Source organism: Pseudophryne corroboree, chromosome 10 (genome assembly GCF_028390025.1).
Source record: "Pseudophryne corroboree isolate aPseCor3 chromosome 10, aPseCor3.hap2, whole genome shotgun sequence".
NCBI classification, from domain to species: Eukaryota; Metazoa; Chordata; class Amphibia; order Anura; family Myobatrachidae; genus Pseudophryne; species Pseudophryne corroboree.
This window is the reverse complement of record NC_086453.1, coordinates 43,035,714-43,061,479: the sequence shown is the minus strand read 5'-3', so window position 1 is coordinate 43,061,479 and position 25,766 is coordinate 43,035,714. Positions and strand designations below refer to the sequence as shown.

Sequence of the window (25,766 nt, the reverse complement as noted above, 5' to 3'; positions counted from 1 at the left end):
TGCCCCCATCTTCCAGTGAGATAGGTGTTCTGGCATGTTTAATTATTTTACAACCATTTTATTGCTCTTTTGTCTTAGAAGAGTTATTGTAGTGGATTGAACAAATATATTATGACTGTCTTAAGAAATGTTGTAGAGATATGCCATTAATTGCACTAAACATGTTATGATTTTTCACACATATACATATGAAACATGATAACTTTATACTGATCATGTGGTAGGTACAGTATCCATATAAACTGCTTTTATTTTTTATGTTTCCGATTTGAATTATACAGTGAACAAATAGGGTGCTTTTGAATTGTGGCTACAGTGATTTGATAGAAACCATCTTATCTAAAGTGCAGCAATTTCAGATTTCGGATAAATTGCGACAACATTAATATATATTTTTTGTAATTACCCTGCTTAGGCTATTGTCATAACTGCTGCAAATGTGGTGAAACTTATTTTGTTGACATTCGGAATGTAGAAATATTTGGACAAAATGTCTACATGTTCATAATGTTGGAATTCAACATGTTGACATGTTCAATATGTCGACTTTACGTATGTCTACATTTTGAAGATGAGCATTAGGTTTAGGGTGAGGTTATGGTTAGGCTTCTGTTTGAATTAAGGTTAGGCTGTGGTTAGGATTAGCCTGTGGCTATAATTAAGGTTAGGCTGTGGTTAGGATTAGCCTGTGGCTATAATTAAGGTTAGGCTGTGGTTAGGATTAGCCTGTGGCTATAATTAATGTTAAACTGTGGTTAAGGTTAGGCTGCAGTTAAACTTAAGGTTAGGCTGTGGTTAGGGTTAGTCTGCAGTTAGGATTAGAGATAGGCTGTGATTAGGGTTAGGCTGTGGTTAGGCTGCAGTTAGGATTAGGGATAGGCTGTGATTAGGGTTAGGCTGCAGTTAGAATTAAGGTTAGGCTGTGGTTAGGGTTAGTCTGCAGTTAGGATTAGGGATAGGCTGTGATTAGGGTTAGGCTGTGGTTAGGCTGCAGTTAGGATTAGGGATAGGCTGTGATTAGGGTTAGGCTGTGGTTAGGCTGCAGTTAGGATTAGGGATAGGCTGTGATTATGGTTAGGCTGCAGTTAGAATTAAGGTTAGGCTGTACTTAAGGTTAGGCTACAGTTATATATTAAATGTGTTCAGGAATTTGAATTTAGCGCAGTTTTCCTTTTCTTTGAGTTCATGTATATGTAGGGAGACTGACTATCTCCCTTATACAGCAGTTAGGAAAACACCCCATTCTAGAGCCCGACAATATACTTTGGTATACCCATTTCTGCAGGATTAGGGATAGGCTTTGATTAGGGTTAGTTTTTGGTTAAAATTAAGGTTAGGCTATGGTTAGGGTTAGGATGCAGTTAGGATTAGGGATAGGCTGTGATTAGGGTTAGTTTGACACTGGGAATGTCAACATGGTAACCCACACACATGTAATAATAAATTCCTAAAACTGTGAATTGTGACACCCCATCATTTAAAAATATAAGTGACTAAACAATGTTTATTAATAGCTACACTTTATTTATATAAAAAGGTTACATGGAATTCTTACAACATGGATGAAACTGTAATTTAAAAAAAAAACCAATACTTTCATATATTTGTTGTCTCTCAAGTCCTGTAGTTGATGGAGTGGAATCCAGACTCATTGTCAACAGTTACTTTATCAAAATGCACCATGATGTCGACACTAAAATGTCAACATGGTTTAACCTGTCAACAGGAACCCTGTTGGCCTCCTCAGAATGTTGACATGTTCACAATGTCACTATCAGAAATGTCATCTTGTGAAATGTCACCATTCTCAGACTGCTGATGGTTGGGGTTGAGCACGATTTGGAGGGTTAGGGTCAGGTTGAGGGAGGATTAGGATTAGGCACTAGGGGCAGGTTTGAGATCAGCAATAGGCAGAAAAAACGTACTGAAATCGACACCCTGTTGGTTTCACAAATCTATGCTGGAAGCCTCATGACCGTCAGGACCGGAAGCCGCAAGAGCCACTGGAGCCGCTGGAGCCAGGGATGTCCAGCTGACATTATTTCATGTCGACATGTCATTCATGTAGACATGATGAATGCTGATATGATTCAATTCAATCATGTTTTAAATTCTCACGTTGACCTGATGCATACTGACACAATAACTGTCGACCTAACATACCACACACTGGTGCAGATTTATTAAGCTCGGTGAAGTGATAAAGTGGAAGGTGATAAAGGACCAGCTCCTGTCATTTTTCAAACCCAGCCTTTAACATAACAGTTAGGATCTGATTGGCTGGTCCTTTATCATCTTCCACTTTATCACTTCACCGAGCTTAATAAATCTGCCCCACATTTTGGGGGAGATTCAAATGTTTGAAAAGTCAGTTGGGAGTCTTTATTTTCCTGTCTATTAGAGAGGAAAAAACAGACTCCCAACTGACTTTTCAAACATTTGAATCTCCCCCTTTGAATCACTAGACTTACACCCTATGATAGTTCACCTGTAAAATCACACAGAGAATAGTGCAGTAAATAGACAATACATGGATAAAACGTCTTTCCCCTGAAACACAAGTTCATTTCATAGTATTGTAAATTTAATGTACTGTATAAATAATCATAGATTTGTTTTCTAGGAAAAAAGAACAAGAAAGCAGAAACTATGACAGTGCTGGAAGGAGACTCCCTGAGATTAATCTGCTCTGTAGACAGTAACCCGGCAGCTAATGTGACCTGGATGAAGGAAGGAGATAATGTAACCAGTAATGAGACTGGACGAGGGCTGGAGCTCCATCTGACAGACGTAACAGCTAGTGATCCTGACACATATTACTGCGTAGCAGAGAGTGAATATTGGAGAGTGAATAAAAGTGTCACTATAACTGTACAATGTAGGTTTTGTTACAGCATAATAAAGCACAACTATAGACTCATATATTTGGGTTCCAATTTATAAGTAAAAAAAGTGTTACACCTACTGTATTTAACTTAAAGCTCATTCTGCATGTAAAATTTGGGCATTGTCAGGCGGTCCAACACCGCTCAGCAAACGCCCTCCATTGTCAAACATATTGCAGTCGCATCCATTGGGGATGTGACCCCACTGTGTGGCCACACAGACGCTATGTGGCCACTGCGCATGTGCAGTTTACCACCAATGGCAAATTGCACTGCGGGCCACTCATGCAGCTGAATGACTCCCAAAGTACCCAAAAATTGTATTTATATTCCATTTGCTAAGATTAGAGATGTGCACCGGAAATTTTTTGTGTTTTGTGTTTTGTGTTTTGGTTTTGGATTCGGTTCCGCGGCCGTGTTTTGGATTCGGACGCGTTTTGGCAAAACCTCCCTGAAAATTTGTTGTCGGATTTGGGTGAGTTAAAAAAAAAAAAAACCTCAAAAACAGCTTAAATCATAGAATTTGGGGGTAATGTTGATCCTATAGTATTATTAACCTCAATAACCACAATTTCCACTCATTTCCAGTCTATTCTGAACACCTCACAATACTATTTTAAGTCCTAAAATTTGCACCGAGGTCGCTGGATGACTAAGCAAAGCGACCCAAGAGCGCGGCACAAACACCTGGCCCATCTAGAAGTGGCATTGCAGTGTCAGACAGGATGGCACTTAAAAAAATTGTCCCCAAACAGCACATGATGCAAAGAAAAGAGAAAAAGAGGTGCACCAAGGTCGCTGGACGGCTAAGCTAAGCGACACAAACACCTCAATATCACAGTAATTATTTGTTCTAATCAATGGTATTATTGATCCAAATCACTGGAAGAAAATTACAAAATCACTGGAATTATTTGTTCTAATCAATGGTATTATTGGTCCAAATCACTGGCAGAACATGACAAAATCACAGTAATTATTCGTTCTAATCAATAGTATTATTGGTCCAAATCACTGGAAGAAAATGAAAAAATAACAGGAATTATTTGTTCTAATCAATGGTATTATTGGTCCAAATCACTGGAAGAAAATGACAAAATCACTGGAATTATTTGTTCTAATCAATGGTATTATTGGTCCAAATCACTGGAAGAAAATGACAAAATTGCTGGAATTATTCGTTCTAATCAATGGTATTATTGGTCCAAATCACTGGAAGAACATGACAAAATCACAGTAATTATTCGTTCTAATCAATAGTATTATTGGTCCAAATCACTGGAAGAAAATGAAAAAATAACAGGAATTATTTGTTCCAATCAATGGTATTATTGGTCCAAATTACTGGAAGAAAATGACAAAATCACTGGAATTATTTGTTCTAATCAATGGTATTATTGGTCCAAATCACTGGAAGAAAATGACAAAATTGCTGGAATTATTTGTTCTAATCAATGGTATTATTGGTCCAAATCACTGGAAGAAAATGGAATGGATGGACACTTGCAGTGACACAGAGCTGCAAGATACAGCAATGGCCTACTGTACACAACTATTAACTGTTGGGTCACCAAATTGCTGCACTGTAATACTATATATACCACTCACAAAAATGCTGCACAGATATGGAATGGATACTTGCAGTGACACAGAGCTGCAAGATACATCAATGGCCTACTGTACACAACTATATACTGTTGGGTCACCAAAATGCTGCACTGTAATATATACTGCTCACAAAAATGCTGCACAGATATGGAATGGATACTTGCAGTGACACAGAGCTGCAAGATACAGCAATGGCCTACTGTACACAACTATATACTGTTGTGTCACCAAAATGCTGCACTGTAATACTATATATACTGTTCACAAAAATGCTGCACAGATATGGAATGGATACTTGCAGTGACACAGAGCTGCAAGATAACGCAATGACCTACTGTACACAAGTATATACTGTTGGGTCACCAAAATGCTGCACTGTAATACTATATACTGCTCACAAAAATACTGCACAGATATGGAATGGATACTTGCAGTGACACAGGGCTGCAAGATACAGCAATGGCCTACTGTACTGTACTACTATAAGTATAATTATATATACTGGTGGTCCCCAGTCCTCACAGTGCAGCACACTGAGCACAGATATTTGCAGCACACTGAGCACAGATATTTGCAGCACACTGAGCACAGATTATGGAGCTTTTCAGGGAGAGAACGCAGCCACTTCCTCTCCGTTCAATCTCCAATGCACGAGTGAAAATGGCGGCGACGCGCGGCTCTTTATATAGAACACGAATCTCGCGAGAATCCGACAGTGGGATGATGACGTTCAGGCGCGTTCTGGTTATCCGAGCAAGGCGGGAAGATCCGAGTCTGCCTCGGAACCGTTTAAAATGGGTGAAGTTCGGGGGGGTTCGGATCTCGAGGAATCGAACCTGCTCATCTCTAGCTAAGATAATATAATTCTTCGACAGTGTTTGATTTAAAAGCCGGACAAATACTGACCAGTGAACTGGATAAAGATAACTTGATCCATAGACAAATCAACTCTCATAGACCTACAGTATGTATAGTACAATTAGAAATCTCCTAGAATAATGCTAATCACCAATTGGCATCAGATTCTCAAAAAAATCTCTACACATATAAGGTAGAGTTTCACAGACTCCGCCATTACATTCCAGGTTTTAAGGATATCCATGCTTGAGTCCAGATGGTTAAATCAATATGGCTGGGGAACTAATTAAACCTCTATGCTTGAGTAAGGATATCCTTAAAATCTGGACTGTAATGATGTAATTTGGGAAAATCTGCACTAAGGGATATACTATGGGGCAGATGTATTAAGCCTGGAGAAGTGATAAAGCAGTGATAAGTGCAAGGTGATAATGCACCAGCCAATCAGCTTCAATATGTAAATTGACAGTTAGGAGCTGATTGGCTGCTGCGTTATCACCTTGCACTTATCACTGCTTATCACTTCTCCAGGCTTAATACATCTGCCCCATATTTACCAAGCAACATTTTTTTAAAACCATGGAGGTCATTCCGAGTTGCTCGCTCGTTATTTTTCTTTCGCAACGGAGCGATTAGTCGCTAATGCGCATGCGCAATGTCCGCAGTGCGACTGTGCCAAGTAAATTTGCTATGCAGTTAGGTATTTTACTCATGGCATTACGAGGTTTTTTCTTCGTTCTGGTGATCGTAATGTGATTGACAGGAAGTGGGTGTTTCTGGGCGGAAACTGGCCGTTTTATGGGAGTGTGTGAAAAAAAGCTACCGTTTCTGGGAAAAACGCGGGAGTGGCCGGAGAAACGGAGGAGTGTCTGGGTGAACGCTGGGTGTGTTTGTGACGTCAAACCAGGAACGACAAGCACTGAACTGATCGCAGATGCCGAGTAAGTCTGGAGCTACTCAGAAACTGCTAAGAAGTGTCTATTCGCAATTTTGAGAATCTTTCGTTTGCAATTTTGATAAGCTAAGATACACTCCCAGTAGGCGGCGGCTTAGCGTGTGCAAAGCTGCTAAAAGCAGCTTGCGAGCGAACAACTCGGAATGAGGGCCCATATTTTCTGTGGTTTTCCATCAAGATTTAATAATATTGAGTGCAAAACCAGGCATACAGTATTTTGTCTTTAATATTATTGGCAATTGAAATTTCACAAGCAACATCTCTGAAATCAGCAGCTATAAAAACACCTTGCCTAATCCCCTGTCTTCAGTATCCACAAATATATGATTGCGGAACACTTCATGTGATAGGTATCAGTATCTTTTGGTGTAGGTAGATCTATTGTTCCTTAATTATTGCGTAAGTTAATTATCTTTAAGACAAACTATAATTAACAAAAGTTATCATAAATATACTGGAAAACTATTTAGTAAAATTCCACCAATGTTGTTTTATTACAGATCCGCCAAGAAAACCAGATATCTTAATTTCTTCGTCTGAAGGTATGAGGATATGTTTGTTTTTTATACTGATACAGTATATTTCATTTTGGTTCTTTTTTCATTTTACAGTAATATACCTTAAATTTAATTATCAATAGCAAAGTGACTAAACCTGTATTCATCATTATTAAACTAACAATGGGTTCTCTACATTTTCCCAATGTTACCGGAAACAACCAATAAAACAATGAAATAAAGACACAGACTACAGAGGTGGCATTTCAAATAAATGTCAATTTTATTGACCAAATTATCACGGCAAACATTCAACCACACAACCGGATTTTGGTGTTCCACTCTCCAAATAAAGAATCCACCTGGCTAGGTGATGTAGCCATTTCCTGTCACCTGACAATTGACCTATGGGCCTAATTCAGACCTGATCGCAACAGCAAACTTTTTCTCTAATGGGCAAAACCATGTGCAGTGCAGGTTGGGCAGATATAACATGTGCAGAGAGAGTTAGATTTCAAACTGAGGGGGACATGTACTAAGCAGTGATAAAAGCGGAGAAGTTGCCCATTGCAACCAATCAGCTGCTCTGTATATGTTTATAGTATGCACATTATAAATGTTATGTCAATGCTGATTGGTTGCCATGGGCAACTTCTCCACTTTTATCACTGCTTAGTACATGTCCCCCTGAAATCTAAATTGCAGTGTAAAAATAAAGCAGCCAGTATTTACCCTGCACAGAAACAAAATAACTCACCAAAATATAATTCTCTCTGCACATGTTACATCTGCTCCACCTGCAGTGCACATAGTTTTGCTCATTGGAGAAAGATTTTGCTTTTGTGATCAGGTCTGAATTAGGCCCTATATACTGTAGCTTGCATAGTAAGCAGGGTAGTTCAACCACGAATCCTAATCTAAACATCCACATGCCGTTCTTTACTGCCACAAAAACACAATGCAAATAGGGTTGGAGGGCGGATGAACTGGAACAATCAAAACACAAAACTACTCCCCAAAATAATATCTAACAGGTCAAAAACATGTGAGACAAAAAAAAACATATTAGAATCAATGCTCTCCAAACGCGAAACAGTATTCATTTAGATCAGGGGTGGGGAACCTCAAGCCCGAGGGCTGTATAAGGCCCGCAGAGCCACTTGATCTGGCCCGGCCAGGCTAACCTAGCCCAGCGCCCGCTGAGATTTTGTTATTAGTGGGCGCCTGGCTTCTTACCCTCAGTAGCAGCCGGAGGCAGGAGCTGACTCCTGAGCTCTGACTCTGGCAGTGTGCGTGTGCTGCTGTGCGGTGTTATGGGAGAGATGTCATGACTTCTCTCCCATAGTTCTGAGGGGCGAGCGGCCAGGCGGAGGGCAACGGTCCGGAAGCAGGAGCGGGGCTGGTGATTATTGTGTTGTTTTTTTTTAAATGTTTGTGTGTAAGCGTCGCTATTGGGGGGCATATCTAATGGGGCATAACAACTGACGGGTGGCATATCTAAAGGGTCATATCAACTGACAGGGCATATCTAATGGGGCATAACAAGTGACTTGGGTCATACTTACTGGGGGCATATCTACTAGAGATGAGCGCCTGAAATTTTTCGGGTTTTGTGTTTTGGTTTTGGGTTCGGTTCCGCGGCCGTGTTTTGGGTTCGAACGCGTTTTGGCAAAACCTCACCGAATTATTTTTGTCGGATTCGGGTGTGTTTTGGATTCGGGTGTTTTTTTCCAAAAACACTAAAAAACAGCTTAAATCATAGAATTTGGGGGTCATTTTGATCCCAAAGTATTATTAACCTCAAAAACCATAATTTACACTCATTTTCAGTCTATTCTGAATACCTCACACCTCACAATATTATTTTTAGTCCTAAAATTTGCACCGAGGTCGCTGTGTGAGTAAGATAAGCGACCCTAGTGGCCGACACAAACACCGGGCCCATCTAGGAGTGGCACTGCAGTGTCACGCAGGATGTCCCTTCCAAAAAACCCTCCCCAAACAGCACATGACGCAAAGAAAAAAAGAGGCGCAATGAGGTAGCTGTGTGAGTAAGATTAGCGACCCTAGTGGCCGACACAAACACCGGGCCCATCTAGGAGTGGCACTGCAGTGTCACGCAGGATGGCCCTTCCAAAAAACCCTCCCCAAACAGCACATGACGCAAAGAAAAAAAGAGGCGCAATGAGGTAGCTGACTGTGTGAGTAAGATTAGCGACCCTAGTGGCCGACACAAACACCGGGCACATCTAGGAGTGGCACTGCAGTGTCACGCAGGATGTCCCTTCCAAAAAACCCTCCCCAAACAGCACATGACGCAAAGAAAAAAAGAGGCGCAATGAGGTAGCTGTGTGAGTAAGATTAGCGACCCTAGTGGCCGACACAAACACCGGGCACATCTAGGAGTGGCACTGCAGTGTCACGCAGGATGTCCCTTCCAAAAAACCCTCCCCAATCAGCACATGGACGGACTGCCACGGTTAGGTGGTATAAAAAAACCACGGTTAGGTGGTATATAATACAATTATGGATGGACGGACTGCCTGCCGAGTGCCGACACAGAGGTAGCCACAGCCGTGAACTACCGCACTGTACACTGGTTGATAAAGAGATAGTAGTATACTCGTAACAACTAGTATGACGACGGTATAAAGAATGAAAAAAAAACCACGGTTAGGTGGTATATAATACAATTATGGTTGGACGGACTGCCTGCCGAGTGCCGACACAGAGGTAGCCACAGCCGTGAACTACCGCACTGTACACTGGTTGATAAAGAGATAGTAGTATACTCGTAACAACTAGTATGACGACGGTATAAAGAATGAAAAAAAAACCACGGTTAGGTGGTATATATTATAATACAATTATGGTTGGACGGACTGCCTGCCGAGTGCCGACACAGAGGTAGCCACAGCCGTGAACTACCGCACTGTACACTGGTTGATAAAGAGATAGTAGTATACTCGTAACAACTAGTATGACGACGGTATAAAGAATGAAAAAAAAACCACGGTTAGGTGGTATATATTATAATACAATTATGGATGGACGGACTGCCTGCCGAGTGCCGACACAGAGGTAGCCACAGCCGTGAACTACCGCACTGTACACTGGTTGATAAAGAGATAGTAGTATACTCGTAACAACTAGTATGACGACGGTATAAAGAATGAAAAAAAAACCACGGTTAGGTGGTATATATTATAATACAATTATGGTTGGACGGACTGCCTGCCGAGTGCCGACACAGAGGTAGCCACAGCCGTGAACTACCGCACTGTACACTGGTTGATAAAGAGATAGTAGTATACTCGTAACAACTAGTATGACGACGGTATAAAGAATGAAAAAAAAACCACGGTTAGGTGGTATATATTATAATACAATTATGGATGGACGGACTGCCTGCCGAGTGCCGACACAGAGGTAGCCACAGCCGTGAACTACCGCACTGTACACTGGTTGATAAAGAGATAGTAGTATACTCGTAACAACTAGTATGACGACGGTATAAAGAATGAAAAAAAAACCACGGTTAGGTGGTATATAATACAATTATGGTTGGACGGACTGCCTGCCGAGTGCCGACACAGAGGTAGCCACAGCCGTGAACTACCGCACTGTACACTGGTTGATAAAGAGATAGTAGTATACTCGTAACAACTAGTATGACGACGGTATAAAGAATGAAAAAAAAACCACGGTTAGGTGGTATATATTATAATACAATTATGGATGGACGGACTGCCTGCCGAGTGCCGACACAGAGGTAGCCACAGCCGTGAACTACCGCACTGTACTGTGTCTGCTGCTAATATAGACTGGTTGATAAAGAGATAGTATACAATACTACTAATATACTGGTGGTCAGGCACTGGTCACCACTAGTCACACTGGCAGTGGCACTCCTGCAGCAAAAGTGTGCACTGTTTAATTTTAATATAATATTATTTATCATGTACTCCTGGCTCCTGCTATAACAACCTGCAGTGCTCCCCAGTCTCCCCCACAATTATAAGCTTTATATACAATACATTGATGTGCAGCACACTGGGCTGAGCAGTGCACACAGACTGAGTCACTGTGTGACTGTGTATCGTTTTTTTCAGGCAGAGAACGGATATATTAAATAAAACAAACAACTGCACTGTCTCTGGTGGTCACTGGTCACTGTGGTCGTCAGTCACTAAACTCTGTCTGCACTCTCTTCTAATCTACAGTATCACAGCAATCTCTCTCTCTCTCTCTCTTCTAAATCTAATCTAAATGGAGAGGACGCCAGCCACGTCCTCTCCCTATCAATCTCAATGCACGTGTGAAAATGGCGGCGACGCGCGGCTCCTTATATAGAATCCGAGTCTCGCGAGAATCCAACAGCGTCATGATGACGTTCGGGCGCGCTCGGGTTAACCGAGCAAGGCGGGAAGATCCGAGTCGCTCGGACCCGTGAAAAAAAAAGTGAAGTTCGTGCGGGTTCGGATTCAAAGAAACCGAACCCGCTCATCTCTAATATCTACTGGGGCATAACAACTGACTGGGGGTATATTTACTGGGGGCATAACAACTGACAGGGGGTATAAGTACTGACTTGGGGCATATCTACTGGGGGCAGGCTCATTTTTAAGTTGATCATTTTTGTATGGCCCCCGAAGGATTTTATAAATATCCAAATGGCCCTTGGTAGAAAAAAGGTTCCCCACCCCTGATTTAGATAGTCAGTAAATGCTTACCAGATTAAGAATATATTCTTGCTTACCTGCTGCCTGATAGGGTGTATATACATTACCATTCTTTGGTACTCCAAAATAGTCAAAATATCTATCAAAGGTTGTATCAAAATGTAAAATCTAGTTAAAAACCAGAAGACAGACATTTCAGATGTTTACTGCAATTCATATGGATCCCCTTAAGAGTTAAAAAAAAAAAAAGGTCGTCAGCAGACACAGGGGGGTATTAAAGTAGGTCCATTTTTTTTGGTGGAAAAACTGCAAACTCACAATTTTTGGGGAGTGAATGTGGATTTGCCCTATTCAGTAGCAGGACCATTTTTTCGCCTAGGTGAAAAATTCAGTAGGAGCGAAAAACATGTGGAGCAGTGAATCCATGTGTTTTCCCACCTGCGCCAGTGAAAATGCAGGCCGTTTATGACGATTTTGAGGCTTTTTTCACCATTACCTTTTCACACAAAAAAAGAGGTGAAAAGTCATTGGTGGAAATGCCTTAAAAATGGTCGAGAATGGGCCACAATTGAATACACAGGGGGGGCGAATTCAATAGCTCCGAAATGATCGTAGCTAATTGAATACCCCTCATAGCAGATATTAGAAATCCCAAGTCATAACTCGGGAAGTCATTACTTTGCCAGGACAGCACTATTTTTAATAAATATTGCACATTACCGATATAAAAAGCAGTATGATAGCGAATAGGGGCAGGATATTTTGCAATGTATTTGCAATATGTGATGTCTGTACATTAAGGAAAAAAACTAAACATAAACGGCTTATCTGAAATGTACAGGTGTTCAGAAAGAAAAGACAAGATACTGTCCAGTGGCCCTCATTCCGAGTTGATCGCTAGCTGCCATTGTTCGATGCGTAACGATCATTTAAAAAAAACAGCAAAACTGTGCACGCGTATGCACCGCAATGTGCACGCGTGGCGTACAGGTACAAAGAGCATCTTGGTTTTGCACAGATTCTATCGATGATTCCATTCGCACAGCCGAACGCAGGGAGATGGACAGGAAGTGGGAGTTTCTGGGTGGCAACTGACCATTTTTTGGGAGTGTTTGGAAAAAAGCAGGCGTGGCCGGGCATTTGCAGGGCGGGTATCTAACGTCATTACCGTGTCACTCGTCGCAGCAATCATCGCACAGAATAAGTAACTACAGGGCTGGTCTTGTTCTGCGCAAAACTGTGTTTGCAGGCGCTCTGCTGCACAAGCGTTCTCACTCCTGCTATGCTAAAATACACTCCCCCGTGGGCGGCGACTATGCGTTTGCACAGCTGCTAAAAACTGCTAGCGAGTGATCAACTCGGAATGAGGGCCAGTGTTTGCACTTCCTAATGCATTCCATCTTTTGATCTGATCAAGGGACTGAGTTTTTATGCCCATATTATTCAAGACAGTGGGCGGGATGTACTAATGTACATCGTCGCCCATCGCCGCCCTGCGCCACGATGCTGATCGCATATGTACTAACATATGCGATCAGCATTGCGGAGGACAGCTCTTCCGATAAGAGCTGTCCTCCGCGATGCGCAGCGGCAGCCTGACTTCCGGGATTCGGACCCAGGAGTCAGTCTGCGCATGCGCGGGGTGACGGGGGCGGCCGCATGGCATGCTGGGAGGGATCCGATCGGATCCCTCACACAGCGCCGCGGAGAGAAGCCCATAGGCTTCTATGGACGTACGCTAAAGCTGGCGTACCTCGCCACGGCGCTGTCCTGTCGGCCGGGGGTTAGTACATCCGGAAAATGCGGTAAACAGGGAGTTTACCGCATTTTCCGCTTAGTACATCCCGCCCAGTATTTTTGTTGCAAATCAGTAGACTCTCAAAGTACATCTTGAAACGCCTTATTCATTATACTGTACGTCTGCAGATGTTATTTTGGTTTAAACTGTTTTTCAATTTCTTTATTTAATCAGTAGAATTTCTTATGTTTGTAGGTAGAGGAGTTGAAGCAAGTCTGTCTATGACTGTAAATGAAGGAGAAACTCTAACTCTAAAATGCACTGTGGATAGTAACCCAGCAGCTACTGTGAGCTGGATAAAGGGAGACGTTTATGTAGACATGAATAACATGATTGGTAGCGGATTATTGGGACCACTGATCAGTATAACAGCCCCAGACGCAGACACTTACAGATGCTTTGCATGGAACAAACATGGTGTTATCGAAAATCGGATCAAATTCAACAGCAATCAAGGTAAAAACTCTAATCCATGCTCTCATTCTCTCCCGCACTGATTGTTGTAATAGTCACCTGACCGGTCTTTCCAAATATAGGCTCTCACCACTACAATCCATTTTGAATGCAGTGGCGAGGCTAATCTTCCTCACTAGATGTTCATCATCTGCAGATCTGCTCTGTCAGTCCCTCCATTGGTATTCTACCGTATTAAATAAATAAAATACTTTTACTTACATACAAGGCTGTTAACCAAACAGCACCAACATACATCTCTTCCCTCAATCTCAAAATATCTCTCTACCCAACCGCTCCACTCTGCACAAGATCTGCGTTTCTCATCCACACTCATTATTTGTTCCCACTCAAAACTACATGACTTTATCCGGGCTTCACTCACTCTATGGAATGCCCTCCCACGCACAATAAGTTTCACCTCTAGGGCTAAATGTAATAGAGTGAGAGTTTCAGAAAGTGAGAGATTTGGTAAGGTTTCGCAGTTTTATTTAAAGTGGCAATCATTTACACAGCAAGATCAACCTGGTTTTGCAGTGTAAATGATTGCCACTTTAAAAAAAAAAATGAAAAACCTTACCAAATATCTCACTTTCTGAAACTCTCACTCTATTACATTTGGCCCCTAGTCTCCAAACCTTTAAACGTTCCCTGAAAACTCACCTCTTCATACAAGCCTATCAAATGCCAGACCCACCCACATAACCTTCAATGCTTCCCTATCTAATTACATCCTCTCTGTACAGTCAGTAGCGGCTCTTGCCACGGGCAAGCAGGACTTTTGCCTGGGGCGCCGCTGTCCCGGGGGCGCTGCCGCCGTGGCAAGAGCCGCTACTAACTAGGATGGCGGCGGTGGTGGTTTTGAAAAGGTCCTCTCTGCGAAGGGAATCTAGATGCGCAGTGAGTTAGCATCTAGTTTCCCTTCGCGGAGAGGACCTTTCTGTGCAGCGCTATGGGAGAGATGTCATGACGTCTCTCCCATAGATCAGAGGAGCGGTGCCAGCGGCGGAGACAGAGTGCAGTGGTTGGGAACAGAAACGGGGCTGGTATTTTTAATTTTTTTTACTAGGTGCACAGCTACTTGTAGGCACAACTAATGGGGGCACAGTTGAAGGGGGCACACTAAGTGGGGTACAACTACTGGGGCCATAACTAATGGGGGCACAGCTGCAGGGGCCACAACAGCTACTGTGGGCAAGCTCTACAGGGTGCACAATGCTACAGGGGGCAAAACTACAGGGAGCAAAACTGACCATGCCCCTTTTCCTATGAAGCCACGCCCCCTTTTTTTTACACGCACACTAAACCTGTTTCGCCGTCTCAGGGGGGAAGAGGGGTCGCGGGAGGGGCTAAGGAAACTTTCGCCCTGGGCGCCACAAGGTCTAAAACCGGCCCTGTGTACAGTACACAGAACCTCACATATTTTGTCTTTCTTTACTCTCACACCCTCCTGAATCTTGGCCAACATTGCTGGGTGATCATATCATACAACCCATTAAGAACCTAGCAATCTGGTGGACCATTATGCAATAAGTAGAATCAATCCTTGTGTATCAATGCCTATATCCGTATAGAGTGTAAGCTTGCGAGCAGGGCCTTCCTACCTCTATGTCTGTCTGTTTTTGCCATGTTTTGTTCTATTATTGTTGTTCTGATTGTAAAACGCAACAGAATATCCTGCGCTATATAAGAAACTGTTAATAAATAAATAAGGTACAGCTTATGTTACGACTAGAGATGAGCGGGTTCGGTTTTACTCGGATTTAGTCGGTTCTCAAAACGGCATCTTATTGGCTCACGGACGTCATGTGTTTTGGATAGCCAATAAGAAACATCCGGATAAAAACGAACTGGCGTTAATCCTGGCGTTACATCCGAACCCGCTCATCTCTAGTTACGACTATTGTATAGAATACGTGGTGAATACACAAATGTATGACCCAAAGTGGGTACTACATCATGTAACATTAGGACCATTTCAGAGGCGACTTAGCCATATGTTTGCAAGTATATGTAACTGCTATCTCTGCATTACTACTATCATATAGAATATAAATCTCATTACTGGTCCATTGTAGTGTGCTTGGGAGATCTTGCGTTGTTTCTTTCTTTTCTAGCCTAGCCTCTCCCTTGCATGCAGCTGTAGTGGACCAACACATTTTTTTGAGCAACTTGCTATTTTTGTGTAGCAGTCACAGACAGTCCCAATATGGCTCTGCACATGCTCAGTAGTATCCTCGGTGGCCATCTTGGTACCAGGAATTAAGCTTTCTGTAGGAGTAGCAACATGGAGTCTGTGCTGTGGCACCCCCTTACTACAAACTTCTTCATTTTATGCAAACATTCAAATAAAGCTTTCTCATTGCAACATTAAAAGGAAACACACAGCAGCAATTCGGGCAGGGAGAGAGGACTGACTGCTGATGGAGCAGCCTCTCACCCAATCCCAGCACATGGCATATGCTACTATGTGTTGGGCTGGGGAGAGAGGCAGCTGCAAAAGCAGTCAGTCCTCTCTTTCCCTGTGTGATGTGAATGGGGGAGCGATTGCAGTAGATATTTGATCTTGCAAAAGAGCTTTCTTTTTCTGGCTGAACTTCCATGCTTGTGGCCTCTGGTTCAGATATATGTCTAGTGACACATACTGTATTTGTTCTGCATATCAACTTCCATCTTTGATACTGTATGACTTGTTCTGTTTCTTTGACTACGACATCTCTAGACTTGACTAGCTTTTTGGCTCCCGTATTCCATAATACCTTTGCTTTCTTGGCAGTAGCCAGGAATGAATCCAGCTTACATCTTCTTTCTTTCGCCATGTGATTGTAGGCTGTACGTACTACAAAACGTTCTGAGATGTTTTACACTTTGTTCTCTCTTTGACCATAGGGGGTCATTCCGAGTTGTTCGCTAGCTGCTTTCGGCCGCAGCGCGTCGATTAGGTGAAAAAGCGGCATTTCTGCACATGGTGCGCAGTGCGTACGCGCAACGTACTTTCACACAAAATTATGCAGTTTCACACAAGGTCGAGCGACGCTTTTCAGTCGCAGTGCTGGCCGCAGTGATTGACAGGAAGTGGGTGTTTCTGGGTGGTAACTGTCCGTTTTAGGGGAGTGTGTGTAAAAATGCAGGCGTACATGATAAAAACGCAGGAGTGGCTGGGAAACGGGGGAAGGGCTGGCAGGGCATGTTTGTGACGTCAAACCAGGAACGAAACAGTCTAAAGTGATCGCTAGGTAGGAGTAGGTCTGGAGCTGCTCTGAAACTGCGCAATCTTTTTTTGTAGCAGTTCTGCGAACCTTTCGTTCGCACTTCTGCTAAGCTAAGATACACTCCCAGAGGGCGGCGGCCTAGCGTTTGCAATGCTGCTAAAAGCAGCTAGCGAGCGATCAACTCGGAATGAGGGCCATAGTTTGATAGGTATTATGTCCTTTAGGATAACTGTAGGATAATGTTTTTATAGATACACTGCTATGGACATGGCTTCCGCCAAAAACTTTGTCTAGGCCTGAGTCCTTTAATGTATATCTTGCTTTTTCCACTAGTGTATGTTTTGCTCATTTACTTTACACAATCTTTCAAAAGGCATAAAGTGTCTAAAGATGAAAGCTCTGGGTGCGGAGCGCAAATATGAGTGGATCCGTAAGTACTTATAAAATACAGGACAGGGTATGGGATGTATACTGATGAGAGACTCCAAAAAGAGAGGCCTTCAGTAAAGTTGCAAACAAATCGAGGACACTCGGGTAAATGGAGCCAAGAATGAGAATGAAGGGAAAAGGAACCTGGGGGGAAGACTGTGTAATCCCAAATAGGGGTAAGTGAGGAAGGAAGGAAAAAGAGGTCAAAATGTCTGGTATAGAATAGCCAAATAGAATAAAAAGGGTTAGTAACTGGGTTGAGATTGCAAGAATTCTGGCTGAGTCTGGTTGGCCACTACCCCTTAAATTGGGCTACTTATAAGAATAGAAATGTTTATTCTTGAAGGTCTAGCTAACCAAAAAATTTGAATTATTACCTTCTGCACCCGATGGAAAGCCTCAGAAGAAACACCCACATGGATGGTCTCCATAAAGTTAAGAATACTTGGCAACACATTCATTTTGGCAGAAGCTATCCTTCTGAACCAAGATATTGTCTTTTTCTTCCGTGCCTGGAGATCAGATATAATTGAAGCAAAGAGGGCAAGAAAACTCTCTTTGTATTGAGACACATAATTGCTGGTAATATACCTAGATATTAACATGTCCTAGTACACCATATAAAGATATAATTATGAGCCAGAAGAGTCTGATTAAATGCAGTGATGTGTAGTGGTAAGGCCTCAGATTTAACATAATTTGTCTGATAACCAGATACTATGGAATAAGATGGCATGGGCTGAAAGAGATTTGAGATGGAAGTGTGAGGGGAAAAAAAGGGTCAGTAAGACGTCATCGGCAACTAACGACAATTTATATTCCTTGTCCACAGAGGAGGATTCACATTATTTTGCTTTTAGTCAATTGCTTTGTAACTTATTGTTAGAGATGAGCGGGTTCGGTTCCTCTGAATCCGAACCCGCCCGAACTTCAGGTTTTTTACACGGGTCCGAGCAGGCTCGGATCTTCCCGCCTTGCTCGGCTAACCCGAGCACGCCCGAACGTCATCATCACGCTGTCGGATTCTCGCGAGGCTCGGATTCTATCGCGAGACTCGGATTCTATATAAGGAGCCGCGCGTCGCCGCCATTTTCACACGTGCATTGAGAGTCATAGGGAGAGGACGTGGCTGGCGTCCTCTCCGTTTAGAGAAGAGAGAGACACAGTATTTTGGGGAGCATTATTAGGAGGAGTACTACTATACTGTATACTACTATACTACTTGCTGCTGAAGTGATATTTTATACTAGATTAGATAATAGATAGTGTGACTGTAAGTGTATTATCTGACTTGTGGGGGAGACACTGACAGTGGGGAGCAGTTAGAGTCTGAGAGCAGGACTCAGGAGTACATATAACGTACAGTGCACACTTTTGCTGCCAGAGTCAGTGCCACACTGCCATTGTTGTGACCACACTGACCACCAGTATAATAATATATTTTGTGATTGTCTGCTTAGGCCTCGGAGTACTAGTTGCAAGTTGCAACGTGACCTGAAGTGACCACCAGTTTAATAATCAATCACCACCAGTTTAATATATATATATATATATATATTTGTATATAATATATATATATATATATATATAATATTGTATACCACCTACCCGTGGTTTTTTTTTTTTTCATTCTTCTTTATACATACTACTATAGTAGCTTACTGTAGCAGTCTGCGGTGCTGTGCTGACCTGACAGTGTCCAGCAGGTCCGTCATCAGTCATTACATAATAAATATATATAGTACCTGTCCGGCTGCAGTACTAGTGATATTATATTGATTTCATCTCATTATCAATAATTTATCATCCAGTCTAGACTCTATATTAGCAGCAGACACAGTACGTTAGTCCACGGCTGTAGCTACCTCTGTGTCAGCACTCGGCAGTCCATCCATAATTGTATACCACCTACCCGTGGTTTTTTTTTTCTTTCTTCTTTGTACATACTACTATAGAGTATAGTAGCTTACTGTAGCAGTCTGCGGTGCTGCTGAGCTGACAGTGTCCAGCAGGTCCGTCATCAGTCATCATTACCTAATAAATATATTATCTACCTGTCCGGCTGCAGTACTAGTGATATTATATATACATACATATATATATATATATTGATTTCATCTCATTATCAATCATCCAGTCTATATTAGCAGCAGACACAGTACGTTAGTCCACGGCTGTAGCTACCTCTGTGTCGGCACTCGGCAGTCCATCCATAATTGTATACCACCTACCCGTGTTTTTTTTTTTTTCTTTCTTCTTTGTACATACTACTATAGTATAGTAGCTTACTGTAGCAGTCTGCGGTGCTGCTGAGCTGACAGTGTCCAGCAGGTCCGTCATCAGTCATCATTACCTAATAAATATATTATCTACCTGTCCGGCTGCAGTACTAGTGATATTATATATACATACATATATATATATTGATTTCATCTCATTATCAATCATCCAGTCTATATTAGCAGCAGACACAGTACGTTAGTCCACGGCTGTAGCTACCTCTGTGTCGGCACTCGGCAGTCCATCCATAATTGTATACCACCTACCCGTGGTTTTTTTTTTCTTTCTTCTTTGTACATACTACTATAGAGTATAGTAGCTTACTGTAGCAGTCTGCGGTGCTGCTGAGCTGACAGTGTCCAGCAGGTCCGTCATCAGTCATCATTACCTAATAAATATATTATCTACCTGTCCGGCTGCAGTACTAGTGATATTATATATACATACATATATATATATTGATTTCATCTCATTATCAATCATCCAGTCTATATTAGCAGCAGACACAGTACGTTAGTCCACGGCTGTAGCTACCTCTGTGTCGGCACTCGGCAGTCCATCCATAATTGTATACCACCTACCCGTGGTTTTTTTTTTCTTTCTTCTTTGTACATACTACTAGTATAGTATAGTAGCTTACTGTAGCAGTCTGCGGTGCTGCTCAGCTGACAGTGTCCAGCAGGTCCGTCATCAGTCATCATTACCTAATAAATATATTATCTACCTGTCCGGCTGCAGTACTAGTGATATTATATATACATACATATATATATATTGATTTCATCTCATTATCAATCATCCAGTCTATATTAGCAGCAGACACAGTACGTTAGTCCACGGCTGTAGCTACCTCTGTGTCGGCACTCGGCAGTCCATCCATAATTGTATACCACCTACCCGTGGTTTTTTTTTTTCTTTCTTCTTTGTACATACTACTAGTATAGTATAGTAGCTTACTGTAGCAGTCTGCGGTGCTGCTGAGCTGACAGTGTCCAGCAGGTCCGTCATCAGTCATCATTACCTAATAAATATATTATCTACCTGTCCGGCTGCAGTACTAGTGATATTATATATACATACATATATATATATTGATTTCATCTCATTATCATCCAGTCTATATTAGCAGCAGACACAGTACGGTAGTCCACGGCTGTAGCTACCTCTGTGTCGGCACTCGGCAGTCCATCCATAAGTATACTAGTATCCATCCATCTCCATTGTTTACCTGAGGTGCCTTTTAGTTGTGCCTATTAAAATATGGAGAACAAAAATGTTGAGGTTCCAAAATTAGGGAAAGATCAAGATCCACTTCCACCTCGTGCTGAAGCTGCTGCCACTAGTCATGGCCGAGACGATGAAATGCCAGCAACGTCGTCTGCCAAGGCCGATGCCCAATGTCATAGTACAGAGCATGTCAAATCCAAAACACCAAATATCAGTAAAAAAAGGACTCCAAAACCTAAAATAAAATTGTCGGAGGAGAAGCGTAAACTTGCCAATATGCCATTTACCACACGGAGTGGCAAGGAACGGCTGAGGCCCTGGCCTATGTTCATGGCTAGTGGTTCAGCTTCACATGAGGATGGAAGCACTCAGCCTCTCGCTAGAAAACTGAAAAGACTCAAGCTGGCAAAAGCACCGCAAAGAACTGTGCGTTCTTCGAAATCCCAAATCCACAAGGAGAGTCCAATTGTGTTGGTTGCGATGCCTGACCTTCCCAACACTGGACGTGAAGAGCATGCACCTTCCACCATTTGCACGCCCCCTGCAAGTGCTGGAAGGAGCACCCGCAGTCCAGTTCCTGATAGTCAGATTGAAGATGTCACTGTTGAAGTACACCAGGATGAGGAGGATATGGGTGTTGCTGGCGCTGGGGAGGAAATTGACCAGGAGGATTCTGATGGTGAGGTGGTTTGTTTAAGTCAGGCACCCGGGGAGACACCTGTTGTCCGTGGGAGGAATATGGCCGTTGACATGCCTGGTGAAAATACCAAAAAAATCAGCTCTTCAGTGTGGAGGTATTTCAACAGAAAAGCGGACAACAGGTGTCAAGCCGTGTGTTGCCTTTGTCAAGCTGTAATAAGTAGGGGTAAGGACGTTAACCACCTCGGAACATACTCCCTTATACGTCACCTGCAGCGCATTCATAATAAGTCAGTGACAAGTTCAAAAACTTTGGGCGACAGCGGAAGCAGTCCACTGACCAGTAAATCCCTTCCTCTTGTAACCAAGCTCACGCAAACCACCCCACCAACTCCCTCAGTGTCAATTTCCTCCTTCCCCAGGAATGCCAATAGTCCTGCAGGCCATGTCACTGGCAATTCTGATGAGTCCTCTCCTGCCTGGGATTCCTCCGATGCATCCTTGCGTGTAACGCCTACTGCTGCTGGCGCTGCTGTTGTTGCTGCTGGGAGTCGATGGTCATCCCAGAGGGGAAGTCGTAAGCCCACTTGCACTACTTCCAGTAAGCAATTGACTGTCCAACAGTCCTTTGCGAGGAAGATGAAATATCACAGCAGTCATCCTGCTGCAAAGCGGATAACTGAGGCCTTGACAACTATGTTGGTGTTAGACGTGCGTCCGGTATCCGCCGTTAGTTCACAGGGAACTAGACAATTTATTGAGGCAGTGTGCCCCCGTTACCAAATACCATCTAGGTTCCACTTCTCTAGGCAGGCGATACCGAGAATGTACACGGACGTCAGAAAAAGACTCACCAGTGTCCTAAAAAATGCAGTTGTACCCAATGTCCACTTAACCACGGACATGTGGACAAGTGGAGCAGGGCAGGGTCAGGACTATATGACTGTGACAGCCCACTGGGTAGATGTATGGACTCCCGCCGCAAGAACAGCAGCGGCGGCACCAGTAGCAGCATCTCGCAAATGCCAACTCTTTCCTAGGCAGGCTACGCTTTGTATCACCGCTTTCCAGAATACGCACACAGCTGAAAACCTCTTACGGCAACTGAGGAAGATCATCGCGGAATGGCTTACCCCAATTGGACTCTCCTGTGGATTTTTGGCATCGGACAACGCCAGCAATATTGTGTGTGCATTAAATATGGGCAAATTCCAGCACGTCCCATGTTTTGCACATACCTTGAATTTGGTGGTGCAGAATTTTTTAAAAAACGACAGGGGCGTGCAAGAGATGCTGTCGGTGGCCAGAAGAATTGCGGGACACTTTCGGCGTACAGGCACCACGTACAGAAGACTGGAGCACCACCAAAAACTACTGAACCTGCCCTGCCATCATCTGAAGCAAGAAGTGGTAACGAGGTGGAATTCAACCCTCTATATGCTTCAGAGGTTGGAGGAGCAGCAAAAGGCCATTCAAGCCTATACAATTGAGCACGATATAGGAGGTGGAATGCACCTGTCTCAAGCGCAGTGGAGAATGATTTCAACGTTGTGCAAGGTTCTGATGCCCTTTGAACTTGCCACACGTGAAGTCAGTTCAGACACTGCCAGCCTGAGTCAGGTCATTCCCCTCATCAGGCTTTTGCAGAAGAAGCTGGAGACATTGAAGGAGGAGCTAACACGGAGCGATTCCGCTAGGCATGTGGGACTTGTGGATGGAGCCCTTAATTCGCTTAACAAGGATTCACGGGTGGTCAATCTGTTGAAATCAGAGCACTACATTTTGGCCACCGTGCTCGATCCTAGATTTAAAGCCTACCTTGGATCTCTCTTTCCGGCAGACACAAGTCTGCTGGGGTTGAAAGACCTGCTGGTGACAAAATTGTCAAGTCAAGCGGAACGCGACCTGTCAACATCTCCTCCTTCACATTCTCCCGCAACTGGGGGTGCGAGGAAAAGGCTCAGAATTCCGAGCCCACCCGCTGGCGGTGATGCAGGGCAGTCTGGAGCGACTGCTGATGCTGACATCTGGTCCGGACTGAAGGACCTGACAACGATTACGGACATGTCGTCTACTGTCACTGCATATGATTCTCTCACCATTGAAAGAATGGTGGAGGATTATATGAGTGACCGCATCCAAGTAGGCACGTCACACAGTCCGTACTTATACTGGCAGGAAAAAGAGGCAATTTGGAGGCCCTTGCACAAACTGGCTTTATTCTACCTAAGTTGCCCTCCCACAAGTGTGTACTCCGAAAGAGTGTTTAGTGCCGCCGCTCACCTTGTCAGCAATCGGCGTACGAGGTTACATCCAGAAAATGTGGAGAAGATGATGTTCATTAAAATGAATTATAATCAATTCCTCCGTGGAGACATTGACCAGCAGCAATTGCCTCCACAAAGTACACAGGGAGCTGAGATGGTGGATTCCAGTGGGGACGAATTGATAATCTGTGAGGAGGGGGATGTACACGGTGATATATCGGAGGATGATGATGAGGTGGACATCTTGCCTCTGTAGAGCCAGTTTGTGCAAGGAGAGATTAATTGCTTCTTTTTTGGTGGGGGTCCAAACCAACCCGTCATTTCAGTCACAGTCGTGTGGCAGACCCTGTCACTGAAATGATGGGTTGGTTAAAGTGTGCATGTCCTGTTTATACAACATAATGGTGGGTGGGAGGGCCCAAAGACAATTCCATCTTGCACCTCTTTTTTCTTTAATTTTTCTTTGCGTCATGTGCTGTTTGTGGAATGTTTTTTGGAAGGGCCATCCTGCGTGACACTGCAGTGCCACTCCTAGATGGGCCCGGTGTTTGTGTCGGCCACTAGGGTCGCTTATCTTACTCACACAGCTACCTCATTGCGCCTATTTTTTTCTTTGCGTCATGTGCTGTTTGGGGAGGGTTTTTTGGAAGGGCCATCCTGCGTGACACTGCAGTGCCACTCCTAGATGGGCCCGGTGTTTGTGTCGGCCACTAGGGTCGCTTATCTTACTCACACAGCTACCTCATTGCGCCTCTTTTTTTCTTTGCGTCATGTGCTGTTTGGGGAGTGTTTTTTGGAAGGGCCATCCTGCGTGACACTGCAGTGCCACTCCTAGATGGGCACGGTGTTTGTGTCGGCCACTAGGGTCGCTTATCTTACTCACACAGCTACCTCATTGCGCCTCTTTTTTTCTTTGCGTCATGTGCTGTTTGGGGAGTGTTTTTTGGAAGGGCCATCCTGCGTGACACTGCAGTGCGACTCCTAGATGGGCACGGTGTTTGTGTCGGCCACTAGGGTCGCTTATCTTACTCACACAGCTACCTCATTGCGCCTCTTTTTTTCTTTGCGTCATGTGCTGTTTGGGGAGGGTTTTTTGGAAGGGCCATCCTGCGTGACACTGCAGTGCCACTCCTAGATGGGCCCGGTGTTTGTGTCGGCCACTAGGGTCGCTTATCTTACTCACACAGCTACCTCATTGCGCCTCTTTTTTTTCTTTGCGTCATGTGCTGTTTGGGGAGTGTTTTTTGGAAGGGCCATCCTGCGTGACACTGCAGTGCCACTCCTAGATGGGCACGGTGTTTGTGTCGGCCACTAGGGTCGCTTAGCTTAGTCATCCAGCGACCTAGGTGCAAATTTTAGGACTAAAAATAATATTGTGAGGTGTGAGGTATTCAGAATAGACTGAAAATGAGTGGAAATTATGGTTTTTGAGGTTAATAATACTTTGGGATCAAAATGACCCCCAAATTCTATGATTTAAGCTGTTTTTTAGTGTTTTTTAAAAAAAACACCCGAATCCAAAACACACCCGAATCCGACAAAAAAAATTCGGTGAGGTTTTGCCAAAACGCGGTCGAACCCAAAACACGGCCGCGGAACCGAACACAAAACCAAAACACAAAACCCGAAAAATTTCAAGTGCACATCTCTACTTATTGTATGACAATTGTTGCAGTTGAACTTTAATTTTTATAATTTTTCACTATTTGTATACAATGCAGTAGTCTCAGCATTTGACTCACATGGCACACATTCTTGGAACTGTAGTAGCTTTGCTGTGTCTGTGGTTAACTTTGATATGTTTGCTTCCAGCACCACAACTAGGAAGTCCAACTCAGGTGTAACGATCTGTAGCATTGCTGTAGCAATCTTCTCATCATCTACTTGCACTCCAAAAGACATTAGTTGCTGAGATATAGACATATTTATGTCTATGTAATCGCTCAAACTGTTGTATTAGCATAACTTGGTGTTGC

General features: G+C 43.4%; 1 protein-coding gene across 1 annotated transcript in view; it reads left to right on the top strand.

The window, feature by feature from the left end:
* Window positions 1-25,766, top strand: part of LOC134965159 (sialic acid-binding Ig-like lectin 5) — a 55,439-nt gene that overhangs the window by 17,562 nt on the left and 12,111 nt on the right. The window contains exons 5-7 of the mRNA XM_063941680.1: window positions 2,624-2,878; window positions 6,807-6,848; window positions 13,479-13,739. Of these exons, the coding sequence (XP_063797750.1) occupies window positions 2,624-2,878; window positions 6,807-6,848; window positions 13,479-13,739 (558 nt within the window). The remainder of the gene's footprint in view (window positions 1-2,623; window positions 2,879-6,806; window positions 6,849-13,478; window positions 13,740-25,766) is intronic.